Here is a 26,032-nt window from a genome sequence, read left to right as displayed (position 1 = left end):
TGCTGCCTGAACTGCTGTGCTCTTCCAGCACCAATGATCCAGAATCTGGTTTCCAGCATCTGCAGTCATTGTTTTTACCTTGACAATGGGACAGTATTCTCTGGGTCCCCATACCTCACTGACTAACCTCACATTACACACTACCACGATATCTACTCTAGTCCTGCTAGGTTTAACAGCAGTTGTGTACAATTATACAAGAATTTCAGTTATGTAGTGGTTGTCTCTTCTTTGTTGAATGACCAGTGCTCTGTACATTACACGGTATCCTGCTGAACAAACAGAACCCCTGTACACTTACACTTCATAGACAATAACTCTTGTCTCACTGAATGAGTAATAGCTCTGTGCAGTGCTGCTGGAGAGTCATTCTTGTCCTGCTTCTTTGGCAAGCTCACTCCTTAAGCCCCCTCCCCGGCCAGCCCCCGTGGTGGGGGAGGCAGATTTGCAGAAGCTTGGGTCCTAATCCTGAAACTTCTTGCTTCAACTTTTCCACCCTTTTAATAAAAACCTCAAAACCCATCTCCAACCAACCTTTCAGTCCTGCCTCCTGATCTATCTGAACCTCGTTTAACATCTGTTTCCTTTTTCCTATTTGTAAAGCAGCTTTGGGCATATCTTTACGCTAATGACAATAAATTTAAAATGTGGTTTGGGAGCCTGGGTAGAATAGTTTTTATTCCCCATTGTGAATTATTCTGAACACCTGAAGCATTCATCGTGCAGTGTGGCAGAAATTTGAAGTTATCCATTTAAGTAGGAAGCATAATTTTTAAAAGGTGAGATTGGGAAATAGTAAGAGTTGTTCAGCGTGGAAACAGAGACTTTGGTCCCATTTATCCATGTTGACCAGATATCCTAATCTAGTCCCATTTGGCCCATATCCCTCTAAACCCTTCCTGTCCATATACCCATCCAGATGCCTTTTAAATTCTGTAATTGTACCAACCTCCACCACTTCCTTTGGCGGCTCATTCTATATGTGCACTACCCTCTGCATGAAAAAGTTGCCCCTTGGGTTCCTTTTGAATCTTTCCCATCTCACCTTAAACCTATGCGCTCTAGTTTGGACTCCCCCACCCCAGGGAAAAGTCTGATTAGATTCCCTACAGTGTGGAAACAGGCCCTTCAGCCTAACAAGTCCACACTGACCCTCCGAAGAGTAACCCACCCAGACCCATTTCCCTCTAACTAATGCACCTAACACTATGGGCAATTTAGAATGATCAATTCACCTGACCAGCACATCTTTGCACTGTGGGAGGAAACCAGAGCACCCGGAGAAAACCCACGCAGACACGGGGAGAATGTGCAAACTCCACACAGACAGTAACCCAAAGCTGGAATCGAACCTGGACCCTGGCGTTGTGAGGCAGCAGTGCTAACCACTGAGCCACCGTGCCGCCCCCCCCTCAGCCACCGTGCTGCCCCTTGGCTATCCCCCCCCACCCAGGCCCTTCATGATTTTATAAACCTTTGAGGTCACCCCCTCAGTCTCTGATGCTCCAGGGAAACTAACCCCAGCCTATTCAGCCTCTCCCTATAGCTCAAACCCTCCAACTATGGCAACAACCTTGGAAACCCTTTCAAAGATTGAAGCCTTTTTCAACCCTTTCAATCCTGACAACATCTTTCCTATAGCAAGGAGACCAGAATTGAACACAGTATTCCAAAAGTGGCTTTACCAGTGCCTTGTACAGCTGCAATATGATCTTCCAATTCCTATACTCAATACACTGATCAATAAAGGCAATCATACTAAATGCCACCTTCACTATTCTGTCTACCTGTGACTCCACCTTCAAGGAACTATGAATCTGCACTCCAAGGTCTCTTTATTTGGCAATGCCCCATGGCCCTATCATTACATGTATACGTCCTACCCTGACTTGCCTTGTCAAAATTCAATACCTCACATTTTATTTAATTTAAACTCCACCTGCCACTCATCAGCCCATCTGATGATAGCCCTGTTGTATTCTGCAATAACCTTCACTGTCCACTACGCCACCAATTTTTGTGTCATCTGCAAACTTACGATGTTCACATCCAAATCATAATGTTGGTATTTAGAGAGACACAGGGTGACCTTGTATTCAAACGACCAAGTTAGCTTCCAGTTACACCAAACAACAGGTAAAGAAATGGTATTAGAAACATTACATTTACTTACATAGGGCTTGGAATAAATAACTAAGTAAGTCTTATCACAATTGTAAAGGACTTTGTAAAGGGTAAGACTATATACCTGGAATATTGAGTATGGTTTTGGTCTCCTAACCTGAAGAAAGATATACTTACCTGAGTGGGGAGTACAACGAAGATTGACTGGGTAGAATGTTGGGATAAAGAGCAAATGAGTAAATCAGGTCCACATTCATTCGAGTTTAGAAGAATATGATCAAAACACATAAAATTGCTAATGGGAAAAACAAACAATTGTAGATGCTGAGATGATGTTTCCCCTTCTGGAGACTCTAAAACTAAACATCAGAATAAGAAGTCAGTCATTTAATACTGGAAGGTTTGACAATCTTCAAAAGGTTTCACCCACACAGAGCTGTGTGTTATCAGTCATTGAATATATTCAACAGAGATTGAAGGTCTTAGTGTCCACTGTCAATCAGTGAATATGGGGATAGTGTGAGAATTCAAAATTGCTGTCGATCAGCTGTGATCTTATTGGATGCTGTGGTGGGTTCATGAAGCATTGCTGTTTTTGTTTCTCTGGACGAGGTAGTGGCTGGCAATAATTGTGTAGCTTTGACTACATTCTGTTTTGATACTACAAATCACTACTTTTATTGTATTTGAGTTTTTGTGCTGGGAAAGGTGAGTTATTTAGAGAGAGCACTATCTCACACCTATTGAAACTCCCGTGTACCTTTATTCTTTGCTGCTTCTCTCCTGAAAGCAATGACTTGTCTTGTGGAAGTAGTTCGATAAGCCTGCAATATCCTATTCAATTCGTCATTCCTCCCTGGTCAGTCTATTTCATTATCACAGCAAATGTACTTTGTGACATGGAGATAGTTTGAGACTGAGAAACTGACTTGGGAGTTTTCTTTCTCTGTTCCTACTCTATGGTTACCAGGGTCATGTTTAGTGCCCAGTCAGTTGATTTTCAGCTAATGGCACAAATAGGAATCAAATCAGAGAACCTTGTGCTCCATTTGTCTCAGTATCAAATAGTACTTTCCTCACTAAGCCTTCACCAAGCAGTATGTAAGAATATTTCATAGATGCACATTATCTCAGCACCTAGTCCAAATGTCATTAATATATATTGATGACTGTATGCTATTCATTATAATTTACATTTATCTCCAAATTATTTATATATCAATAATACATACTGAATGTATTCTATTTCTATTCATTTTTATATATAGATTGAACAGCTGCCCATCATGAAATAAACTTTCCCAACATCACAAAATGTCTTTGTTTGGCAGTAGGGTGTCATTAGTTATAAAAAACTGGAGCTTGCAGACTTTTCCAAATGTATGTACGGCAACAGAATGATACGTCATTATAGATACAATATAATGTTGATTGGAACTGATTTCATGAAGTACATTCTGTCAGAGCTGAAAGCTTTCTTCAGGTTCCTGTTGATGTTTCCTGTGGTTACTTTTTTGGCTTTCAGAGGCTCTCCTCTTCAGTCTCGCTAAATCCTTCATCGGGTAATGCAGTCACTTAGTGACATTACCTTCTGTATTTGTGTTTACATATGGGGGCTGTCACAAGTAGAATTAGAAAGTTTAATCGGGATCCTCACTGCAGTACACAATGGATTATTCTTCTGCTGACAGCGAATGTGTGGGAAATGCAAAATGTCTCTTTAAGGCCATGAAGTCTCAGCAGATATTGTGGCCAATCTTGTGTCTTATTTGGAGTAGTAAAAGCTCAATATGTGACGAAAGGTCTTTTTAAAATCCTTCCCCCACCCCCCCCATGTCACATTCAAATTGGGAGACCCTGATGTGGGTTTTTATCAAGACAACACTTCACTTGTACAACAGGGTCACGTATGAGACTACTAATGGGACGATTCACCTTCCAACAGGACATACTGACTGTCGGTTAGAAGATCACAAAACACCCACCATTTCAATAATAATTTGATTCATAAAGTTACTGGTCAGTCTGTTCCTTAGGCCAGTGGAGCACAAGAAGGAGCCTGTCACACAAACACAGGGATTTGCTAATCCTCACGCTGCCAAGGGGAGGGCAGCAGGAATGGTTTACGTTAATGCTTCAATTTGAATCTTTGTTTCTCTTGGTTGCCCTGTAATTCCGTGAAGTGACCAAAGTGTTTTCTTTTTAATCTTATTTTAGAGTGGGACCAGTTTCCATGTCTTTGATCAGGGCAGGTTTGCTAAGGAAGTACTGCCCAAATACTTCAAGCACAACAACATGGCCAGCTTCGTGAGGCAGCTCAATATGTGTAAGTGATACAGCTTCCAATTGCGGGGTGCAGAAGACTGTTCTGCACAGGCCAAAATAATCTTCCAGGGATGTGGTGCCCAGAACTGAGTGCAATTCTCCAGATAGGGTCTGACCCAAGATTTAACTAGCTGGAGTATAATGTCCACCTTCCTGTATTGCAGCACCTGGGGAAAAAGATCAACATTTTATTCATGTTCTAAATTAACGTTTGTACCTTTTTTTTCACTGGCTTTGTGATTTTTGTGCTTGAACACCTAAATATCTTCAGCCCCAGTCCTTATCTCTGCACCATTTGGGGAATAGATTGATGGATCTTTCTGAGGTCCATTGCTGTTTACCTCAAATTTTCTTGCATTCTAACCATGTGCCATGATTTTGATCATTCACGTAATCCATCAGGATGGCATGGTTTAGTGGTTAGCACTGCTGCCTCACAGCACCAGGGACCTGGGTTTGATTCCATCCTCCGTCGACTGTCTGTATGGAGTTTGCACATTCTCCCTGTGTCTGCGTGGGTTTCCTCTGCTTTCCTCCCGCAGTCAATAGATATGCAGGTTAGGTGGATTGGCAGTGCTAAATTGCCCAGAATGTCTAAGGGCATGAAGGCTAGGAGGATCAGCCATGGGGAATGCAAGGTTACAGGGAGACGATGGGAGAGTGGGTCAGGGTGGGTGCACACTTAATGGGCCGAATGGCCTGCTTCCACACTAGAGGGATTCTGTGATCTCTGTGATTATCATCTATTTTATTAACTTCCTGATCTCACCTCCACTGCTCAATGTATCTTCCAGTTTAAGGATCGTCTTGGCGTGACAATTAAAGGATGGGACATCGGACACTTTATTCTAGACTCTCAGCCCATCTCCATGCTTGTGAATGTTGATTAACCTCATTGTTGAGGCTATGACCACAATGCTGTATGTGCAGCTTCTTTCAGCAGGTCTGACTATCTGTGGAATGAGTAACAAAGTTAACATTGAGTTGAATGATTTCATTTGAGACAGGGTTAGGTCTATGTTCTTTTGTCCACAGCTGCTGCTGGACCTGAAGAGTTTGTCCAGCAATTTCTGTTTGGATTCCAGATTTCCTGCATCTGCTGTACTTGGTTTTCACTCTGCCCTTTCGCTAGGTCTGTTTTTGCAGGTGCAATGTTGTAGGAGGAAAAGCAAACATTTAAAAAGCTTATGGTCCCGAGGCACGAGGTGTTGAAAGACTGCTGCTGCCAACAATTAGGCAAGGCAGTGTTCCTTTGGCAAACAACAGTAATTAACTGCAGGGGACAGGGAGGAGCATGATAGCCAAAGATACAGAAGTGGGAGTAAAGGCTAGGTTTGGGAGTAAGAGGGGAGAAGGAAGCTCCCATAAGCAGCAAACGCAATGGGATTGCTACTTTGCTTTTTGCAGTAAGTTTCTGAATAGAGAGGTCTCTCAGTTGCAACAGAATGCTTTCATTTTAAATAGAAAGCACGCATCCATACAAAGCATGAGACCAACAGTAACTCAGGGTTGGGAGAGAGAGAAATCTGACACAGATTGTCAGTGGTGGAGTTACAGAGAGTCGGGAAGAGTCACGAAAAGAGAGAGGCATGATCCAGTGATAATAGATTTGTCAGCTAATTGCCATGATTCTAATTCCCTTCCTTTTAAATCGCGGGGAGGCAAGGGCCTAATGGTATTATCACTGAACTGTTAATCCAGGGATGCAGGAACCCAGGTTTGCATCCCACCACAGCAAATGGTGGAATTTGAATTCAACCGAAGTCTGGAATTGAGAGTCTGATGATGACCATGAAACCATTGTTGATTGTCACAAAAATCCCATGTGGTTCACCAGTGCCCTTTTGGAGAATGGAGATTCCACCCTTACCTGGTCCCGCCTAAATGTGACTTCAGATCCACAGCAATGTGGTTGCCTACTGGGCAACTAATCAGTGGGCTGCTGGGGACCAGGTTTATCCCCAGGATCACTTTGCTGAATCTGATGAGAATTTCAGCTGAAATGTCAGTGGAAGTTTGGAAGAACCACCCTCCCACTATCCCCCCCCCCCCCCCCCCCACCTCACTGAATCCCCAGGTGAAAATCTCAAATCCAACTCCAGGAGGGTGAAAAACTGACTTTGTTCTGCAATTGTAGCAACAAAATCCTTATGAATGAGCCACCGATTTTATTTTGTATATATATAAGAAAAAGTTTTCTGAAGGTTAATGTTTCCAAGGGTACATTTTTGAGAAATTGCAAAACTATCAAAAACAATTGGTCCTATTCAGCTAACACTAACTCACCTGCTGGTCGAAGTAAGGAAGAAATTTAGACTGAAAGGCCAGTCAGGGACCATGTAATCATTGTAATGTTGAAGAAGCAACAATACTGCACCTACAAATTCCTCATTCCTCTCTCTACCCCAATGACTTTCAGCAGTAACAATAAAGGGGAGCATTGTTGTAAGGACTGTAAAGTCTGATTTGTAAAATTCAGGACAACATCCTTGAATAAATAGAAGAAGTTTAAATTCAGACACCCTTAATGGTGAGTCATTCTCAATAGGATTAAACCTGCAGTACCGATTCTGTGACCCCATCCCCCCACCCCCCCAAACCTTTAAACCATAGGTGCCGTTGGAAACTCTTCCTCACTGAATTCACCCGAACACACTGCGTAATTTCAGAAAAAACAGAATTTTTGTCTTCAACTTCTGTTGCAGGTTCTGCTCTTTCACTTCTACTCCTTCTGTTTATATGCCTGTGACCAGGTTTTACATAAATAGGGTGGTTCTGGGTTTGAATAGAAGTTACAACACAATCAGGTCATTAAGTCCAATCCACTTGCAACAAGAATTCTAATTTGGTGTACCTCACTATGTACCAAAATCCTATTACTCCCCTTCTCGTTCCTAGGCCCTAAAGTCTAGAATTCCATCTCTAAATATCTCCACTCCTCTGTCTCATCTGTCTTAATATCTTCATAGATGGCTCATTTTCAAATGTTGTTACAACATTGAAGCTGCTATATAAAGATAAATTGTTGTTGTTTCATCCATCACCTCTCTTGCCTGTTTTAAAATGTCACATGAACCAGTAATTCCCTCTCTGTGTCTCTCATTCTGCTGCCGAAACTTGGTTGAATGGGAGATGGAATTCCCAATGGTGTATTTCAATAGATTTCTGCTGTAATTCTGACAAAGTTACAGGAGCAGAGTGGGAGCAGTTCTGAGGAAGCTTCTGGCCACAGCTGCTGGAATTTAGAGATGATAATCCGTATTTGAACCATGCATAAAAGAGTTACCAGTGCTCCAGGATGTGTTGTCTGCAAAACAAATTAGATTTAAGATGCATTACTTAACTGAATAAATCTTGGAGTTTGCTGAAAGTGTTCATTGTATTGAGGTCATTTCCAATGCCATACCATGGGATCTGATCTGTCCTCGATGATAAGCTGTCATTGATGACTTCAAAAATAGTCTTTTTTAAAGCGCAACCATATCATAATGCGCAGTCAGGGCTGGCCCTGTGTTATACAGTGGAGGTTACATGGAGAGCTCTTGAAATATCATTTTTTAAAAATATATTTGTATTGAAAATAGATTTTTTTAATATTACAACAAATACAAAACGATACAAAGAACACAAAAGTAAAAATAAATCCAAGCCTGCCCTCATGTACAAATGTATGAATATGTATATAGAAAAATATATAATAAAAACCCAAGTAACTATTTAGCTAAAATAATAACAAACAATAAACTAATAGGTAGTAATAACTCAACTCAGCCAAACAAGACGCTCATACGTTCACAGTTACTCCTCCCTGGATATTAGACTCTGAAACCTCAGTCGTTATGGTTATATAAAAGCCCTTGTTAGTGTGGCAGATAAACCTGTATGTAGGTATTCCAAAAAGGGCTGCTGTGTCTTATAGAAATTCTCAACTTTGTGGTGTACCATACTTGTGAACAAATCCAAGGAGATATGCTCCATAACAATCTTCCACCAACTCGACAGGTCCGGGGGGTTTTCTGATACCCAACCTAGCAAGATATTCTTTTCTTGCGCAGGAAGTGAGGACATTGAAAAGTTTTTTTTCTTATGCGCATCTGCAGGAAACACATTGGTCAGGCCCAGAAGAAGAGAGATTGGGTCCTTCTCCACCTTTACACCCAAAATCCTCTCCATTTCACCTGCCACAGCACTCCAGTATGTTTGAAGCCTACCACAAGACCAGAGACAATGGGTAAGAGTGCCCGTATAGACCTTGCACTTGGGACATGTTGAAGATACCCCTAGTTTTAATTTTGACAAACGGTCCAGAGCCAAGTGGACTCTGTGGAGAAGCATGGGTCCTATTGCAAATTGATATCTTTCTTGCATTTTCCCAAATATCTTCCCATGCCTCTGAGGAGACTTCAACACCCAGCTCTCTCTTCCACACCCTGCAGAGTTGATCAAACTCATCTAAGGGGGCACCCCCCAACTGATGATATAAAGTACTGACAGAAAGTGTACTCTTAGCACTGAGAACCCTCCCCTCTATGTTGGATTTGTCGGGATCAATCCAAAGTGTTTTTTTTAATAAAATCCCTAACTTGAATGAAATCCCTGTTAGATAGCTCATATTTCCGTGTTAACTGCTCGAAGGATATCGTTGTGTCTCCCTCAAATAAATTCTCCCAAACAAGACACACCCCTAGATGCCCAATGTTTGAATCCCGAATCTATCATTCCCGGCTAAAAACCCGGCATACCCACTATAGGTGTAAGAGAAGATATTTTGCCAGTATTGTTCCCTCTGTCAAATTGCCCTCCATGCTTTAACAGTATAGATAACTATTGGGTTATGGCAGTATTCCCTAACTGTCCTCACGTTGTCCAGAAACAGCAAGTTAGTATTGGGGCATCTTGCCTGGGAGGCTTAGATATCTAACCATATTGAAAGAGGGTCCCCACAGGCCCAATCATTCACATAGGATAAAAGCAAGCTTAGGTAGCTTTTAATGTCCTGAAGGTCCACTCCCCCCAATCTGTGAGGCAGTTGCAGTTCAGCTAACTTAATGAGGAACCGCTAAAAGAGCTAAACCAGCCGTGCAGCCTCCTGAATGTTTGCTTATTGAAAATCGGGGGGAGCATCTGTATAACAAACGGGGGAGGATATTGATCTCAAGTGTTATCAGACCCAACCGTGAGACTGGAAGTGCTTCCCATCTTTGAAGGTCTTGTTTGATTTTGTCAAATGTTTGGACAAAATTGGCTTTGAAGTCTGATCCAGAACTGGAGTAATCAATACTCCCAAATATACAAAACCTCCCTGTGACCACTTAAATGGGAATCGATCTTCGCCCTCAAGACCTAGCACCTTCGTAAGACCACGCATAGGCATAGCCTCTGATTTTGCAAGATTAATCTTGTACCCCGAAAAGTCGCCAAATGTGAAGCACTGGAACTGCTGGATTTGACAAAAAAAAATTAGGACATTGTCTACGTACAACGAAATCTTGAATTTGTAATTTTGACCGCACTTCTGGAGCTGGTATGTGGGGATCCCCAAGAATAGTCTCCACCAATGGTTTAATCACCAGTGTAAAAAGCAATGATGAAAAGGGACAGCCTCTAAAAATGTTAAAATTGCTTGATTGTACCCCATAGGTGATGACTGCAGTGAGAGGGTCACTGTAGAGAACCTTTACCCATCTTACAAAAGACTTTGCCCAAGCCAAACCGCTCCAGAGTATAGAAAAGGTGCGGCCACTCAACTCAGTCAAGTGCCTTCTCTGCTTCTAGAGAAATCGCTAATCTCTGTAGTGACTGTGTTGACATGTTTGAATTACGTTCAGCAGCTTCCTAACATTATTGGAGGATCTGCAGCCCTTTATGAAGCCTGCCTGGTCCTCTTTAACAATAGAAGGTAACACAGCCTTATCGCAAGAGGCTTAGAGAGGATTTTAAAGTCCACATTTAAGAGTGAAATGGGCCTGTACGAAGCAAAGTCCTCAAGGACCTTCCCTTTTTTAATAATAAGTGAAATATTGGCCTCTATCAGAGATGGTGGGAGTCAATCATGGCTGTACAAGTTATTAAACATATTGAGCATTGGGCCCGACAGCATGTTTATAAATTCCTTATAGAATTCACTGGGAAGTCCATCATGACTAGGCACCTTTCCAATCTAAAGCTGCTTCAGAGCCTCCTGCACCTCTTGCTCTGATAAGGGGGCATTGAGAAAGGACTGTTGTTCAGGGGTCACACCCAGGAGCACCAGATCCTTTAAAAAAAAATTCCATTTTGGCCCACCCCTCCTCACAACCTTCAGATTAGTATAACTTAAAGTAAGATCTCTGGAATGCCACGTAAATCTTGTTGGAGTCGCATGTTAGGTTCCTAGACCCTTCCCTAATCGACATAATGGCTTGAGGGGCACTCCTTCTCCTGGTGAGATATGCTACGTATATGTCTGGCCTGTCACCATGCTCATATAGCCTTTGCTTTGCAAAAGTAAGCTCCTTCTTTGCTGTCTGCGTGAGCATGGAATTCAATGCAGACCACAGCGCCATAATCCTCTGTAGTTTGACCAACGAGGGCCTGTCAAAGTAAGCCTTCTCGGCTGCCTTCAACCGTGCTTCGAGGAGCCGTTGCTGCTCACCTTCTGCCACTTCCTACTGGCAGAGTAGGAAATAACTAACCCCCTGGCATAGGCTTTGGCAGCTTCCCAAAGGACGGATGGGCTACTAACTGAGCCTGAGTTAATTTCTCAGAACGCCTGAAATTCCTTGGAGAAATACTCCACAAACTTATTATCATTGAGGATAGAGGGATCCATTCAGCAGTACCTCGAACCACTGTAATGTCCTTAATCTTAACCAACAGGTACACTGGAACATGATTGGATATGGTAATATTACCAATCATACAAGATGCCACCAAGTCCAGGAGTGCTACAGGGGTCAGAAAATACAACATAAATCCTGGTGTGACATTTGTGCGGATTGGGAAAAAAAACGTAAAATCCCTGCCTGTAGGGTGGAGATGCCTCCAGATGTCCACCAACCCTAACTCCACACACAGATCCACTAATTGTTTAGTTTGTACAGAGGGTATCGGGGTGGGGAGGGCTTTGGGCAACCTGTCTACTGTGGGATCCATGAGACAGTTAAAATCTTCCCCGATAACGATATGCCGGGATGCAAGACTGATAAGTTTAGAAAACGCATCTACCAGAAATTTGAAAGGAGGAGCTGGAGGGAAACAAACATTTAAAACATCACATTCTTCCCCATTTATCAGGGCTTTGAGAATTATAAACCTCCTGTGTGTGTCTTTAACACACTCTAGTAACTTAAATGGGAGATTCCTCCTAACCAATATAGCCACTCCCCTACTTCTGGTATTAAATGATGAAAAGTAAACCCAATCAAAGCCATTCTGTTTCAAATGCTCCCTATCATCCAAGTGTGTCTCTTGTAACAAAGCAATATCCGTCTTCTCCTTTCTAAGACTCAAAAGTACCTTCTTCCTCTTAATCGGTGAGTGATTCCCCACGATGTTCCAGGTACACCATTTAATCAAGTCATTAGCTACAACCTTCTGCAGTAATATTTAAATTCCAGAGAGGAGGAATTCGAGCCACAAATTGCTGAGCCGTAGTGTCACATGATCCATCGAACATAAAAACTGCATATACTAAAACCACTACATTGAACAAACTTACACAGCTATCAAAGATTATATATAACAAAAACTAAAAAACAAACCAATATATAAAGCACCAGTGGCGCTGAATAGGGGAATTCACCCCCTGTCCAAAGGGGGCAACTACCCTTCCCAAACTGCCTTAAGTAGGCATCTAGCCATCCCAACTTGAGCTACACCACAAACACAAGCAGAAAAGAAAGTAAATATACCATGGAATAGCAATATGAATAAAGAAAAAAGGGGTAAATACCACAACCATCCTCTGGTGTGACTTAACTTAGAAATTGAAAGTACACATCTCAAACACTACCAAACATAGTTTAAACCAAATTATAATCAATTAAAAAAAGGAAAAGAAAAGCTCCAAATGGACTTCCCCTATTTTAAAAAAAAACAAAGACGTGACATACCCAAACAACATTACTACTTCTACATACTAAATTGTTCAGATTAGGTTAATTTGTCTGCAAAGTCTGTTGCCTTCTTCGACATGTCAAAGAGATGTACGGGTCCACCTAAGGGGATCTGAAGCACTGCTGGATACCTCAGCGAGTACGGATCTCGAGCACCCTCAGTCTTCTCTTGACACTATCAAAGGATTTTCTTTTCTGGATCACTGCCACTGAAAAGTCCTGGAAGAACATGATCTTAGAGTCTTCATACATTAGGGCCTTCAGATCCTTCCCCTGGATTCTGGAAGCTTTCATGATTTTCTCCTTATCTCTATAATGATGAAACCGCACCGAGAGGATGAGGACATTGACCCAGATCTGACCTCCACGCCATGACCCGATGATCCCCCTCGATATTCAAGCCTCTTAAACCAGCCTCCAAGTTAAGGAATTTCGGCAACCAGTCCTCAAATTCCTCCGGCCGCTCACCTTCCTTATCCTCAGGCGGACTGACGATCCGATTATTTTTTCTCCTGCTCCTGTTCTCAAGATCATCCACTTGGTCACGCTAATTATGGACTTGCGTCTCTGGGGCTTGGATCCTATCCTTGGAGGAACTGGTATCAGCTTCCACCGCTGTGACTCTGTGTTCAACCTCATCTGCCCTTTTTACCAGGTTTCTAGCTGCTGTTCATGTTTCTGCAGCATGATAGAGATCAGAGCCAGCTTCTCCTCTATCTGCTCACCCAACATCTCACGAGATATTGTGAGCTCATTCACCAGGGCCCAGTAAGTAATCAAGTCTGAGGCTCCTGCAGGCTGGATGTTCCTCCTCCCTTCTTTGGCATCTCTGGACTGCAAAAACGCAGTAAACTAATTTTCCACAGTTTCCTGGGACTACATGACCTTTCCAGAGTCCCAGGGTATCGCAATGGTCCATGTTGGGCAGGTTAGAAGTTCGTGTTGCTCGCGCTGCAGTGTGAAGCTCTGTAATGTGATCCTCCTAGATCACTGCCATACTGGATCTGCTCAAAATACTATTTTAAGTTGGAAAGTGTGTACTTTTCCGAAGCATGCAACTGGTGTTACAGTATTTTGGCTGTGCTGAAAGCTAGTTTCTGTGGAAGAGAGCAGATGATGTTTTGGCTGTTGTCTTTGATCCTGTGAAGAGTAGCTGCAAGAATCAAGACTATTTTTAACTGGAACTGATCAACCACTTTAGTGGTTGTAGTGCATTACTTACTTTTCACCATCACCGTCATATGTTTCCAGAGTTCAAAGTTGTTTGCTCTTCCCAGCCTTTGTATTTATTGGTGGTCGCACTTTCTCTTTGCACCTGGCAAGTTAGGTTTCATTGACCCCTGACAAGCTTAATTTCCTCTTTAAGGAACTGATTTTACTGCTTTGCTTTCATAGTCACACATCTGCTATTTTGTAACTCTAGTTCATTATTCCTTCAGGTACATGCGGCTTGATCTCAGTTCCTCTTCTAGTTTTACTGGACAACTTCTTTGATTCAAATGTCTTCACGCATTTCCTATTGATCATGCCATCTGATTCTGATCAATCCTTAGCTGCTGTCCCAGCCCAAGTAACATTCCCACCTTCTGCCTGATCTTCCTTTCTACTTCTGACTCTGAATTTTGTTATTTGTGACTCTGTGCTCAACAACAATTTTGGATTGCATTGCGCTGTCCACAGAGAGGACCATGAAATTGAAGAGAATTAAAGGCGACTTCTGAAGAGAGTTGGATTGGTGTGAGAGAGAGAGAGATACTTCAGAGATTAGTTAGCGGAATAAGCTGAATTGCTAAAATGTCTTGATTCTCTGTCTTGTTCAAGAAATTCATTTTTCCATAAGAACTAGTTGTATTTATTGTTTGGCCCCAGAATTCTTTGATTATTTACTGAACACAGACTGGGCACCTTCATCTGGTCACTGTTGCATTGGAAGCTTTTGATGTTTTCTCCTTCGAAACGTACCCCAGGGGGTCACATGACTGTGGAAAATCAGAGGATACAATGCATTTTTTCTAAACATCCCCCCTTTTTTTACATAACTTGTTACATTTGTGATTCCAAGTTACCCAGTATACATGGCCAATAACAAAAGTGATCATTTAGAACCAAAACAGTGTTTTAACTCTTGTTTGCCATACTTTCTTTCATCTCTGCACCTGTACTGGATACGTACACCATCTTTAAATCATGCAGATATTCTGGTGGAATGCATGTGCATTGTTATTGGCTGTTGACCTGATATCTGACTATTCTGGAGATAATTTTCTTTTAACAAGGGAATGTAATTCCTTTGGTGAGTGTTAATACCATTGTAACTGTTGATGTTGATCTGTTGTCCTTTTTGTGGAACGTGAATCATAGAATCCCTTACAGTGTGAAAACAGACCATTTGGCCCGACTAGTCCACACCGACCTTCCGAACAGTATCCCACCCAGACCCATTCCCTACCCCATTACTGTCCACTTACCCCTGACTAAAGCACCTAACCTACACATTCTTGAACACTATGGACAATTTAGCATGGCCAATTCTCACAATCAGCACATCTTTGGATTGTGGGAAGAAACCGGAGCACCCGCAGGAAACCCACACAGACTGTGTGCAAACTCCACACAGAGAGTCTGCCCAAGGCTGGAATTGAACCTGGGTCCCTGGCGCTGTGAGGCGCAGTGCTAACCACTCGGCCACCGTGCTGCCCACCGTGAACTAGAGATGGATGGCTGATATGTTTTCTGTTCAGTTGGGGGCATCACAGCTTCCTCGTCAGCTCTCTGCAGTGAAGGAGCAGGGTCTACATATATGTTTAAGATTGGGACAATATCGCTGGTTATCCATATTCACTACATACAATTGAGGTGAGACAAATTGCTATATGGCTGACTCTTGTTGAGCATGTTGAATGTTTGCACTCTGGCAGGCTGTCCAATTTTCAACACTGTCTCGTGCTGTCTGTGTTGACACTCTTCTGGTGAAATGGAAATGCCATTTGTGTCTCCTGAACGACATCCAGAATGTAGTTACATCACTTTCGCTTGCTAGTTATTATCTTTCGCATTGTGGGTGGGAATGACTTTTGTCTGGAAGTTTAAGACTGGAAGAAGTTCAAATTCTTACTCATACCTCCCTTGATTTCCACAGCAACATGGTCCCTACCGTCCTGACTCACCCAGTAATTCAGAGTTTCAGACTCCTCTTTCTTGCTTGTTTTTGTTTTGAAACATAGCTGGCTCTCTCACTGTTCTCAATCCACCACCACAATTTCACTTGTACACTTGTGTCATCATATCGCATGTAAAATGGCCTCACCTTCTAAGATCAAAACTATGCCCCACGATCTGAATGACTCTTAATCATGGCAGTTATTCTATCTGCTCAATAATGTCAGTACTTCACTCCGAAGACACTTTGAGATTAAGTTGCCAATACCAATTGTATGAAACCTGTTTGTCAGATAAAGGACAAGCATTGGTACTGAGAGCTTTCATTGCAGTGTAAAATGTTTAATCTTTGTCATCAAACATACTGAAATAATTTCCAAAACCATGTGTCAAAAAAAGGCCAATTTTACGTGGAAGTTAAAATGTTTCAGCTGTGGGGAGAGACTGAATAGGCTGGAGGTGTTTTCCCTGGTGTGTCAGAGGCTGAGGAGAGACCTTACCAAGGTTTATAAAATCATGAGGGGCATGGATAGGATAAATAGACCAGGTCTTTTCCCTGGGGTGGGGGAGTCTAGAACTGGGGGGGCTTAGGTTTAGGGTGAGAGGGAAAAAGTTAAAAATGGGACCTAAGATGCAATCTGTTCACGCAGAGGGTGGTGCATGTACGGAATGAGGTGCCAGAGGAAGTGGTGGAGGCTGATACATTTACAGCATTTAAAAGGCATCTGGATGGGTATATGAATAGGAAGGGTTTAGAGGGATATGGGTCAAGTGCTGACAAATGGGACTAGATTTATTTTAGGATAATTGGTCAGCATGGACAAGTTGGACTGAAGGGTCTGTTTCTGTGCTGTACATCTCAATGACTTTGACTCTAAATGACAAATTCTTATCTGGGACTAATGAGATGTATGAGAAGAGAAAGTCTTTTGACTGTCATATATCTTATGTTTCACATTGAAGCAATATTGTTTGCTTAAGTACGATGTAATAAAGGGATAATTTGCATACATTTCCATATTTATAATTTATAGCCAAATTATTAGTTGGACCCAACTATGACATTCTTCCTACAAATAGGTTTTGGTTATATGTACAATGGATGAGTTTTGGTTGACGTTCAGGACAAATAATGGTGTGTTTCTGACCCTTTTGAGTGAGAGGTCATGGCCCTAAATCTTCTCTTTAGTTATGCGTTGATCTTCTGTTTACTAGGTTAGGCTCAGTAGGGATTGCAGGGCTGTGGCAAATCATAAGGTACAATGCATTGAGATGAAGTAGGATGTATTTCCAGAAGATGAGAGTCCAAGCTAACTAGTAAAATTTTTATTCCCACCAGTCACTCAGTTAATTCACCAGTGAGACTTTGTTTTGTCTGTTCCTGACTCATCTCCTCCCAAGGTCTCCTGGTTGGCCTGTCATTGTCTACATGTTGAAGGCTTCATCTCACCCTCCACTTCTTTGCTGCTATTCTGCATCAAATCTCATCAAACATCATGCCTTTACATTCTGAACTGCATTGACTCACAGTTTTCAAAAGCTTCCAATTTTTAAATGATCATTCCCATTATAAATCCCTCCATGATCTTGCCCTTCCCTTCTACAGTGATTTCCTTCAGCCTCTACCCATCTCATAGGACACTTGTCTGATGAAACAGAGCCACCTGTGACCACTAGAAACCGTCACCTATTATTGCTGGACAAACCTACATACAGGAGATCAAAATCATTGACTCCTGTATTGGAGAAATATATGGATTTGAAGTAACTGGCTGGTATCCCGTCACCAAGAACCCCTTTATTTAACACGTGTAAAGTCCAGCTCCCTTGGAAACAGCTCTGTGTCAGGATGTTTGACACTGTTCTTTATATCAGTCAGCCAGAGTTCCCCGATGGGACCAGATTAACAGCCCCAGTCAGGGAACTCCTATTCTTAGGTCCTCTTGGCTGACGACGTTCCAATCACTAATTCACCCCATACCCCAAGTCCAAGGACATGGGCTGGTCCTTTTTTACTTGTAGCTTTTCCTGGGATGTTTTAGCCCTGGAGCAGGTTTTTCCAACTCTGCCTCGGAGAACAGGCAGCATGTAGATCAAATTAGCTCCCCTCTTGCTCCATTTGAGAGTTTGCAGCTTTCATATAGTCCATGTCTTTGTTCAGGACCAACACATCGACCCAAAATTTGGACCTGTCCTTACGTCAACCATGCGTCTTACCCATGCACGGCCATTCCCCTGGTTCCTATACCAGATTTGGTCCCTTGAAATAAACTCTCTCTCTTGCTTTGTGGAGTCCGGTGTCCCACATTGGTGTTCCTGATGCTATTTCTTTCACGCACATATGTCACACCCCCAGGTCTGTGAACATCAGATTTAAACTGGAGCAGTGTCTTCTCCCCATTAACAACACTGCTGGAGCTATCCCTGTAGTTGGCTGAGGAGTATACTATAATCAAGTAGGAACTAGGATAGTTTGGATAAACCTGCGCCCACACCTCCTCCGTCACCTCCATACAAGGCCCTAAAGGAGCCTTCCACATCCATCAAAGTTTTACCTGCACATCCACCAATATCATTTATTGTATCCGTTGCTCCCGATGCGGTCTCCTCTACATTGGGGTGACTGGACACCTCCTAGCAGAGCACTTTAGGGAACATCTCCAGGACACCCGCACCAATCAACCACACCGCCCCGTGGCCCAACATTTCAACTCCCCCTCCCAAGGACATGGAGGTCCTGGGCCTCCTTCACCGCTGCTCCCTCACCGCCAGACGCCTGGAGGAAGAACGCCTCATCTTCCGCCTCGGAACGCTTCAACCCCAGGGCATCAATGTGGACTTCAACAGTTTCCTCATTTCCCCTTCCCCCACCTCACCCTAGTTCCAAACTTCCAGCTCAGCACTGTCCCCATGACCTGTCCTACCTGCCTATCTTCTTTTCCGCCTATCCACTCCACCCTCCTCCCTGACCTATCACCTTCATTCCCTCCCCCACTCATCTATTGTACTCTATGCTACTTTTTCCCCACCTCCATCCTCCTCTCACTTATCTCTCCACCCTTCAGGCTGTCTGCCTTTATTCCTGATGAGGGGCTTTTGCCCAAAACGTCGATTTTACTGCTCCTCGGATGCTGCCTGAACTGCTGTGCTCTTCCAGCACCACTGATCCAGAAATAGAATAGTTTGGTATCTAGTGAAGCTGTCGGCTGTTTCTATAAGCCTGTCTTCAATGTTTGGACTGCTCTTTCTGCCAGGCCATTAGATGATGGATGGGATGGGGCTGTCCTAATGTGTCGAATGCCATTCAAATTTAGGAAATAAGCAAATTCCCTGCTGATAAATGATGGCCTGGATTTCTGGAAGTCTGTGTGTATCTGCCAAGACGGGCGCAGTCTTTCTGTCATTGACCCAGTGTTTGAAGGAACTCTGTTCGCGTCCAGCCACTTTCAGTGGGTTTCCACAATGACTAAGAACATTGAGGCCATGCAAGAACCTGCGTAGGGTTTGCCCGGCCATTCCTTGTTGGCACTCTGGGGACTGCCTATGCCTGCGTCCAGTCCTGGCCACCAGACATAACTTGTTATCAACATCTTCAGTTTGGAAACCCCTCGATGACACTAATGGAATTCAGCCAGTCTGTGGCGGTGACCTTTGCTCAGGGCAATCATTCTTTCCACACATAATAAATGCCGTCCTCTACGGTGATCTGACCTCTCCAGGTCCAAAAAAGGTCTCCGTTCTGATTGTGACTGCCCTTTGGTTTCCCCCGTCGCCACCAGCTGTTTCAGTTTTACCAGGATCGGATCTTTCTGCAACGTCTGATATTGTCAGCTGTGACTGGACGAGTCTTCAGAAAATTTAAACCCATTACAGACTTCCAGTGGTGGTGTTTCTGCCAGCAGAAGGTGGCTCAATACATCCGCATTCACTCGAACGGTGTTCCAACTTGTAATCACATGCTGTTAGTATTCGAGCTCATTGCTGAATTCAGTCTGAAGCTTTAGGTAGTGTGCCCCTGTCCTCTTTAACTACCTAACAGGAGTTTCTCTATCTGAATATATCAGCCAAAGTGCCTAATGCATACGCTATTGGGCGTTCCCCTCCACTGGGCCACCTATGAGCTAATACTACCCGGACGCCATGCAGGGAGGCATTGCATGTCAATACCAGATCTCGCTTGGGATCACAGTGTGCCTTTCATAGCTGTTCCACGATTCTGCAAGGCCCGCTCAGTTCCATTTGCCTTACAGGAAAAGGTAGAGGCAGAAATCAGAAGGCTGGAAAGTTTGTGGAATGGGTCGTACCGATGGTGAAGCCCGAAGATGGATAGTTGTTCCTTCACCTCCCTGAAAGATATGGTTTGGATACGTGCATATTTCCAAACTCCTTTTTTAGGAGTTGATGCAAACATGCCAGGATGGAAGCCAGGTTATGTATGAGCTTTCCATAATACCTCACTAGCTCAAGGAAAGACCTAAGCTCCACTACCGACATGGAAGCTGGGCACCTTTGCTCACCCTCACTTTATCTCCCAGTAGGTGTAACCTGCTCTTATTGACTCTGTAGCCCATGTTGGTCAGCTGGCATGCCTGGAATATGCATTTTAAGTTCTAAGGCATATTCCTGCCTGGGAGAAACGTTTAAGCTCGATGTCTATGTTCTCTCAGTCCTCCTTTATTGGTCTTCCCTATTATTAGCATATCACCGAGATAATTGGTGACATTGTAAACTTTTCTCCATTGTCTGCTGAAAAATTGCACGGGCTGGCACTCCAAAATAGCAGTCTTAAATGTTGGTACAAACCCTTTTGGGTATTAATTGTAGCATGCTTATGGGAATCCTCATCCAAACGTAGTTGCAGGTACGCGTGGCTTATGTCTAGCTTTGTGAAGGACAGCCCTGCCTGTGGGTTTTGAGTGCAATTCCTTTATGCAAGGGTCAGTGTTTATCCAGTTGTGAAAATCTGTTTACTGTTTGTTCAAAATCGCCACAAAGGCAAACTGTCGGGCTTCACAATTGGTATGACTCATTTCATACACTTTCCAGCCTTTGATTTCTGCCTCTACCTTTTCCCGTGAGGCAAATGGCACTGAGCAGGCCTTACAGAATCATGGAATTGCTTCCTGATCAATGTGCAAGGTGGCCTTGGCTCCTTTGATAGTCCCCAGACCTTCCTGAAAAATGTCCGGGTACTTAATTAGGACTTCAGTCAGGCAGCCTTTTCCTAGTCAATAAATGCTGACCCTGTCTAGTTAATCTCTCTCAACCAGTTTTGCCCTATTAAGCTTGGGTCCGAGCCTTTTACAGCAATCAGTGGTATCCAAAACAGCTGCTTCTAACATGAGACTGGAACTGAAATTTTACCTTTAATCTGTAAATGTTCCTCGGTATAGGTACTCAGTCTCGCACAAACTTAAGGCTTGGCGTCCAGAGTGAATTTTGTGAAACACTCATTCTGCGATCTCTGAAACAGATCCACTAGTAACCACCACCTTAGAACTGGGCGGCCATCTAACCAAACGTTTTGATTCTGATTTGGATGTTGCTATAAAATGTAAATGTTCCAAACAGATGTAGGTGGGCTTTCCAGGGTGTGCACTCAACTGGCCTCTTGAGTTCTCTGAATTCAGGTCTAGTCGGACCCTTTTGCTGCCTTGAGTCCATATAATTTGAAGCAACTACAATGGCTTGTCAGCCCGAATCCTGAAGAAGATTTTAACTGTTTGGCCAAGGGCTTGACTTTGTTTTGGGGTTTTCAATGGGTTAACCTAGAGTCCCTGTGGTCAGGATATGAATTGAGTGAGGCTGTGCAATTGCCTTTACAGAAGTGCTTTTTCCCCAAGCTCAATCAGACTGGTGAGGATGTCCATTTCTGTCGGAATACCCTGCAACTCACATGCTCCACATACTCCAATGATAAAGCCTATTGTAGTGCCTGTCTGAAGTTTAGCTGGACTTCAGCTAGTATGCACTTTTGCATGGTTTTATCATTAATTCCACATATCAACAGGGTCTCAGCATCTCATTAAGGGTTACACAAAGTCACATGCCTCTGCTAGTCATCTTAACCGAGTCAAAAATCCTAATCCTGATTCCTCTAGTTCTCAAATTGCCGGGTATAGTCAATAGTGTATCAAAATTAGAAACGACTTGGTTGTAATATTCCTTAACTCATTCCATCAACTCTTGAAAGGTTTTAGTTTCTGGTGCCTCAGGGAAAGTTAGGTTTCTAATAACTGAAAGAGCTGTGGGCCCATAAGCTGTCAGGATAATTACCCATTGCTTTTTATCTGCCCGAAAACCATTTGCCCAGAAAAAAATAGGACATTCTTTCCACGCACTGGGCCTTGTCTTTGATGGCAGAATCAAACAAGTCAAGTTTCCCAACTAATGGCAGGATGCCAGAAGTGCTTTCCCCAACTTCGATGACTCTTGTTTGGGTGAATTTCTTCAGGATCGTCCGTTATTCTCGTTACTCTCATAACTCCACAGAGACCAGTATCCCATCACCAAGTCACCCTTTATTTACATGATGGAAGTCCTTGACACAGAACCAGTTGTCAGAGTGAACAGGATGCCTGTTCTATACCCTACACAGACAAGAAGCAAAACTAATGTCATTTACAAATACCTTGCGAGAACTGTAACAAATACGACCTTAGACAAACAGGCAGAAAACTAGCCACAAAAAGACATGACCCATTCTCACTAGTATCCTTACATACAGATGAGGAAGGACATGACTTTGGCTGGGACAACACATCCATCCTAAGACAAGTCAAACAGAGACACACATGAGAATTTCTAGAAGCATGGCATTCCAACCAGAACTCCATCAACAACCACATTGACTTGGATCCCATTTACCACCCCCTGAGAAAAATAACAGGAAATCACATCACCACAGCAAATGATGGCAGCACAGGAAATGACATCATTAACCCAAGGAAAATTAAACGCATAAATAGAAAGCGGGTCATACCACCAGTGCTTCATCCGGAGGCTCACTGATGTTACCTAGTATGGTGACAAAACATCTGAAAATGAACCTTCCAGCTGAGCAAGCAAACCTACACTCAGTGGTTAGCACTGCTGCCTCACAGCACCAGAGTCCCACGTTCAATTCCAGCCTTGGGCAAATGTCTGTGTGGTGTTTGCACATTCTCCCCGTGTCTGCGTGGGTTTCCTCCAGGTGCTCCAGTTTCCTCCCACAATCCAAAGATGTGCAGGTCAGGTAAATTGGCCATGCTAAATTGTCCATAGTGTTAGGTGCATCAGTCAGAGGGAAATGGGTCTGGGGGGATTGCTCTTCGGCGGGTCGGTGTGAACCTGTTGGGCCGAAGGGCCTGTTTTCACACTGTAGGGAATCTAATCTAACCTACATCTAGAACCTCAATCTTCTCAATTTGCGAATTCCTGTTTATATCTGTCAGTCAGGTCTCCCTGATTGGAGCTGTTAACCTTGTCCAATCAGGGAACTCATTTTCTGTAAGGTCCACCTGGCTGACCTCCTAGCAATTACAGTCATGATCAATGTAGTGATTGTAATATGTGTAACCTGCTGCTGAATATGTATTGTGTTGGTATAAACTGGAGTAATTTCCAAAAGCTTTTATACATGTAGCATAACAAAAAGGAGGCTTGTTTTTACTCACTCATGGGGCATGAGTATCGTTGGCTGGCCAGGATTTATTGCCTGTTTCCTAGTTGCCCTTGAGAAGGTAGTGGGTGAGCTGTCTTCTTGATCTGCAGTCCATGTGCTGTAGGTAGAGCCACAATGTTGTTTGGGAGGTAGTGACAAAGTGATAATGTTACTGGATCAGAAATCCAGCATTCTAGGCTAATGATAGGGAGAGGCTGAATAGGCTGGGACTGCTTTCCCTGGAGCATCGGAGGCTGAGGGGTGACCTTATAGAGGTTTATAAAATCAGGAGAGGCCTGGATAGGATAAACAGACAAGGTATTTTCCCTGGGATGGGAGAGTCCATAACTAGATGGCATAGGTTTCAGGTGAGAGGGAAAAGATATAAGAGGGAACTAAGGGGCAACATTTTCACACAGAGGGTGGTGTGTACATGGAATGAGCTGCTAGAGCAAATGGTGAAGGCTGGTACAATTGCAACATTTAAAAGGCATCTGAATGCGTATATGAATAGGAATGGTTGAGGGGGATTTGGGCCAAGTGCTGACAAATGGGATTAGATTAGATTAGGATATCTGGTCGGTTGGACCGAAGGATCTGTTTCAGTGCTGTACATCTCTTTAAATCTATATGGGTTTGAATCCTACCATGCTGACTGGTGAAATTGGAATTCAGTAAAATCCTAGAATTAAAAGGAAGGACCAAATTCAGTATTGTCGATGATTGTAAAAAATCCAGTCTAGCTCATCTGAATGCGTATATGAATAGGAATGGTTGAGGGGGATTTGGGCCATTTGCCAGCATTTGGCCCATATCCCTCTTAAACCCTTCCTATTCATATACCCATCCAAATGTCTTTTAAATGTTGTAATTGTACCAGCCTCCATCACTTCCTCTGCCTCCATACACGCACTATTCTCTTCATGAGAAAGTTGCCCCTTAGGTCCCTTTTAAGTCTTTCCCTTCTCACCTTTTGCCTATGCCCCTTAGTTTTGGACTCCTCTACCCTGGGAAAAAGACATTAGCTATTTACCGTATCCATGCCCCTTATGATTTTATAAACCTCTGTAAGGTCACTCGTCAACCTCCGATGCTCTGGGTAAAATAGCCCCAGCCTTTTCAACCTCTCCCTTTAGCTCAAATTCTTCAACCTTAGCAAGATCCTTAAAAATCTGTTCTGCACCCTTTCAAGTTTCACAGTGGCTCAGTGGTTAGCACTGCTGCCTTGCAGCGCCAAGGACCGGGTTCGATTCCAACCTCGGGCGACTGTCTGTGTGGAGTTTGCACATTCTCCCCGTGTCTGCGCGGGTTTGGCCCGGGTGCTTCGGTTTCCTCCCACAGTTCAAAGATGTGCGGGTCAGGTGAATTGGCCATGCTAAATTGCCTATAGTGATAAGTGCATTAATAGGGAGTAGGTCAGTGGGTCTGGGTGGGTTACTCTTCGGAGGGTCGGTGTGGATTTGTTGGGCCGAAGGGCCTGTTTCTGCACTGTAGGAAATCTAATCTAACATTTTTATCCCCACATTGAATTAAAGAAAGTGAATGATGATAGACGAATGTGCAATAGTTTAGCAGTTGATCCAGTGGTTACATTCTGGAGTGAGATATTTGCCAGTGATTTTTCACACAACGTCACTATTGTACAGTCCGAGCAGGGTTAAGTTGAGGTTCTTAACTGTTCACAATTCAGAATCAGAAGGTAAAACCCCTTGGGTCATTCCACTGCATTGATCATAAAATAACACAGGACGGTGGAGCAGAGTTGCTCGTCCTTTGAGATAACAGTAACAAAATGATTTAAAGACTCAAAGCCATTTCATTTAAGTAGAATTTTAATTCTCTTATTCTTGTGTTTGGCCAGATGGTTTCCGGAAGGTGGTGAATATTGAACAAAGTGGTTTAGTGAAGCCGGAACGAGATGACACTGAATTCCAGCACTTGTATTTCCTGCGGGGTCAGGAGCACCTACTGGAACACATCAAGAGAAAGGTGGGACATTTCCCTCGCTCCCAAATCCTCCCCATCCCCCAGAACAACAGCAATCAGTACTCCGAGTTTGCATTCACATTAGACCAGCATCAAGCTCTTGTACAATGTGTTGTGGGAGAGGGTACACATGGATATTCTTCAACTGATAGGTGGAAGAACCAAAATGTGAGTTAGAATAATCTGCAGATGAAGGAATGAAAGATTTAAATGCAGTTTGAACTTGGTGTGAGCCCACAGAGACTGTGATATTGGGACAGGACTGAGAAGTAGGGCGCTAGGGGGTGGGCTGTGGGGGATGTTGGGGAGGTGAACGCAGTTAGTGGGGTTGGGATGACCTCCTGAAGATGGCAATGAAGGCATTCAGCTACGGTAATTGGAAATTGCCAGAATGTGTGCAAGGATTGGATATATGACAGACAGACTGGACAAAGGGAGTTCTACGCTCTGTTTGGTTTGTGTGATACCTGATTGGAGGTTATTGTATGAAGCCACTGAAGGAGAACATGGTGTTACTCATTGCTCTTAGAGAAATGTCTGATGGTGATTTTGACACCATTTGTTGTGTAACTAGGTTAATCTAGTTTAGTTTGATCAGGCACTGAGACAGACTCCCTGTGAGTACTGTATGGCACCCAAGGCAGACAATACCTTAACCCTGCAGGAAAAGATTAATGTTTGAATACAGTGTGAAGTTTCA

General features: G+C 43.3%; 1 protein-coding gene across 5 annotated transcripts in view; it reads left to right on the top strand.

The window, feature by feature from the left end:
* The window catches only part of hsf4 (heat shock transcription factor 4), a 64,507-nt gene that overhangs the window by 8,698 nt on the left and 29,777 nt on the right, over positions 1 to 26,032 (top strand). For all 5 annotated transcript variants that reach the window (XM_060837798.1, XM_060837801.1, XM_060837799.1 and 2 more), the window contains 2 exons: positions 4,342 to 4,450; positions 25,208 to 25,335. In XM_060837798.1, coding sequence (XP_060693781.1) covers positions 4,342 to 4,450; positions 25,208 to 25,335 — 237 coding nt within the window. The remainder of the gene's footprint in view (positions 1 to 4,341; positions 4,451 to 25,207; positions 25,336 to 26,032) is intronic.

The sequence above is a fragment of the Hemiscyllium ocellatum genome, chromosome 17, assembly GCF_020745735.1.
Source record: "Hemiscyllium ocellatum isolate sHemOce1 chromosome 17, sHemOce1.pat.X.cur, whole genome shotgun sequence".
Classification (NCBI taxonomy): domain Eukaryota; kingdom Metazoa; phylum Chordata; class Chondrichthyes; order Orectolobiformes; family Hemiscylliidae; genus Hemiscyllium; species Hemiscyllium ocellatum.
The sequence above is the reverse complement of the archived record's forward strand: the minus strand, read 5'-3'. Positions and strand labels throughout refer to the sequence as shown.